Source organism: Heterocephalus glaber, unplaced genomic scaffold, assembly GCF_053883595.1.
Source record: "Heterocephalus glaber isolate CG9 unplaced genomic scaffold, H.glaber_assembly_v1.0 deba00000331, whole genome shotgun sequence".
Lineage (NCBI taxonomy): Eukaryota > Metazoa > Chordata > Mammalia > Rodentia > Bathyergidae > Heterocephalus > Heterocephalus glaber.
Genome location: NW_028258142.1, coordinates 62,387,673 through 62,390,724, shown reverse-complemented (window position 1 = coordinate 62,390,724; position 3,052 = coordinate 62,387,673). Strand labels below are relative to the sequence as shown.

The window sequence follows — 3,052 nt, the reverse complement described above, 5'->3', positions numbered from 1 at the left end:
GTACCTATAACCCTGGGTCCCTGCAGCCCCTCTCATGCCTCCTTCTCCTTCTGCCTCTCTCCCTTGCCCACCCCTGTACGGTTCCTGGCATTAATTTCTCTTCTCTGCCCCCTCTTTCGTCTGTTTGGCCAGGTGAGAAGCCTGGCCGTGAGCCAGAGGAGGTGAAGCTGCAGATGGCCAGCAGGCAGATCGTGCAGACGGCCATCCTGCAGGCTGTGCAGCAGGTCTCCAGGGAGAGCCGGCGGGCGGACGACAGAGCCAGCGACAGCCGGGGTCGCCGCCAGCTGGGTGTGCGGGAGCTCACCAAGAAGCCCGACAAGAAGTAGCGGGGTGGATGTGGCGCTTGCCGTGTGCAGTTCGTAGCCTGCCTGTTAGTATAGGACACGCTGCCAACACGTGGCCGATAAGGAAACCAAAGCGTGCAGGACACGTAGCCGTGGGACGGACTCACACCCGGCCCTGACCGAGAAGCACTGTTTTGCAGAAGTGCATTAGACATTCTGTTCACACTCATGCGGTGCCTCCAACACGGCACCAGCCAGATGTGACATGTGCGTCGCAAAAGTGGTTTTGCAGCACAATTTTTGAAGTTTTCTTTTCTTTTAAGAGAGAATTCTAAGTCCTGTTTATTTTACCTCTGCTTTTTACGCACTCTTTCTGTGAATTCAGTGAGCAGGTTTTCCCCTTCTTTTCTTGTTTTCTGAAATACTGAGTTCAGGTCTGTGTTCTTTATTATTTCTTTATTTTTTGGTACCGGAGATCGAACTCGGGTCCTCTCACTTGTGCAGCAGGCGCCGAAACCACTGAGCTAAATCCCCGGCCCTCTTTATAAATATTTTAAAAAGACATGCTAGAAAGGTGAGAGTTGGAAGAAAGAAGTGGAGTTTTAGCCCCTTTCAAATACAGAGCTGAAGGCTTTTATGATATGAATCCAGGCCCAAGATCAAATTAAACAAAGACAAATCCTAAGACCCAGTCCCCCTGGGTCCCAAGCATATATGTATATTACTTATAAAAGAGGACTATAGGCTTTTAAAGAACCCAACCTTCTCATCTCTCTTCTCTGAGTGATTCCATGGCTGCCATTTACCTTCTGTGCAGAGATCCATTGGGAATGGTGTGGGTTTCTTTTTTTCTTTTCCATCTCAAAGTTAAATACAATAAAGCAAGTGAGTGTCTATGCATGAGCTACTATTCATTCAGTTCTTCAGCAACCCCACAGAGACCAACTACAATTCTACATCTCTAACCTGCTGCCCTTCTGGACATTGAACATCCTTGGAAGGAGCTCGGGGGCCTTATGTGTATGCCGTGTCACTGGCAGGCTATGGATTTGTATTCGTACCTTACCTACGGGAACTTGCCTCTGCCTGTGCACAAGTTAGAATTTTTATTTTGCTGTTATATAAAAATCATATAGGTCAGGAATAATGTTTAACTTGGGAAAGCCAGCTTTTCAACTTTCTGACATGTGAAAATACAATGGAAAGCGTAAAGTGACAGCTCTGTGAAGGCAGTTGCAGAGATAGGTGTGTATATGTGCACACAGTTGCGTTGTGCATGTGTATAAAAGGAGGATCACTTCCTGCTCCACCCCAGTGCACATCTTCCTGGAGTCTTTTTGAGCCTCATTTCCTGTGCTTCACCAAAGTTATTGAGTTGGTGCCATTGGGAACAGGGAGCATATAACCTTTGTTACAAACCTGCAGGCTTCAGAGTATCAGTATCTGCAGTTAATAGTTCTTTTCGTTTTTAAAGCAAGATATTGGCATATACAATATGAGTACTACTAAGATACATGTCTAAAATTCCAATGTGTTATGCTTTCCAGAATGAATGTTATGGCTAACCTCAGATGAACCAGAAGGACTTCTCATCAACTATGTTAGACTGTCCTCCACAGGGCATAGGTGGAATAAATTAATTCGGGGAGAAGATGGGTGGCAGAGGAAGCAAAGGAGGCTAAAATTGAAATATTGTTTATCCAGAAGTATTTTTTAGCACACTTTGTGACAGTTGGAGAATGAATTTAAGTTGACCTAAAGTCACATAATGACGAGACAAGAGGGCATAATGTAGTGAGTGAAAGTGAAGGCATGTAGGGAAATTTTCAGGTGTGCTCACAAATAAGAAGGGGGATGAAAGTAATTAAGATGTGCCAAGCACATATCCTTACTCCTTAAGTTGAACGTAAACACTGTACTGGAAACATGTACTAATGAAAAGTAAACAACTGTGAAAAAGAAAGGAACCGAACACTTGAAGCTTGCCAGTGATCTGAATATACCCAGGCTTGGCTTTTGCTGTCAGATGGCAGAAACATGCCCTCCTTCCTCTTTGGTGTGACTGTATTAGTAAACTGGGGGTCCTTGGGAACATCTTGATCTAAATATTATTTATAAATAAAATATATCCTGCTTCGAAACATGTCGTTTTAAGTAAGATCTTTCTACGGCCCTCTGTGGCTCATTGGTGTGTGACTCTGCCGATGTACAGCACCACAGGCTTTGCAGAGGGGTCGGCCTCAGAGCCCCAGATGTCAGGAGCAAGGCAAGAGCTTCTTCTGTGGACTGAGCCGTGCATCTGTGGGTGGTGCTTCCTGAGGTCTGAATGGAAGTGCACGTGTACTAAGAAGTGGCCTTTTGGTCTCAGCAAGGATGGCTAAGTAGATGTGGAAGTTCAAGTGTCCATTAGGATCTTTCTGAGAGGCAAAGTCAGTAGCAAAGGAGAGAGGCATCGATGATTTCTTGAAAGCATAGGAGGAGGTTACGCACTCCCAGACTCAGTCCATGGGTGCCGTATTGACAGAATCCGAAGAACACAGTCAGAAAAATACAAGTCTCTCAGTGCCAAGATGGAGGTACTGGGTTTCACAAGGGGCCGTGGATCTTCACTTGGCATAGGATGATGGCAGGTTTCCACTTGGTTATTGTCACCAGTTAGCAAAGAGCTTTTAGTATTTGGAATTTGTGGGAACATTTATTGAATGTTCTTTATCTCCCTGATTTACTGAAAAGAATTATACAGGGACCTCCTGGCTCTGTGTGTTCAG

General features: G+C 45.3%; 1 protein-coding gene across 9 annotated transcripts in view; it reads left to right on the top strand.

Moving 5' to 3' along the window:
• Akain1 (A-kinase anchor inhibitor 1) overlaps nt 1–2,425 on the top strand; it is a 65,230-nt gene extending 62,805 nt beyond the window's left edge. For 5 of the 9 annotated variants that reach the window (XM_087194542.1, XM_087194536.1, XM_087194527.1 and 2 more), the window contains one exon: nt 133–2,425. In XM_087194542.1, coding sequence (XP_087050668.1) covers nt 133–326 — 194 coding nt within the window. In that variant the 3' untranslated portion in view covers nt 327–2,425. The remainder of the gene's footprint in view (nt 1–132) is intronic. The other 4 variants (XR_015444654.1, XR_002397759.2, XR_002397758.2 and 1 more) reach the window with 2 other exon arrangements.
• Nucleotides 2,426–3,052: the final 627 nt, after the last annotated feature.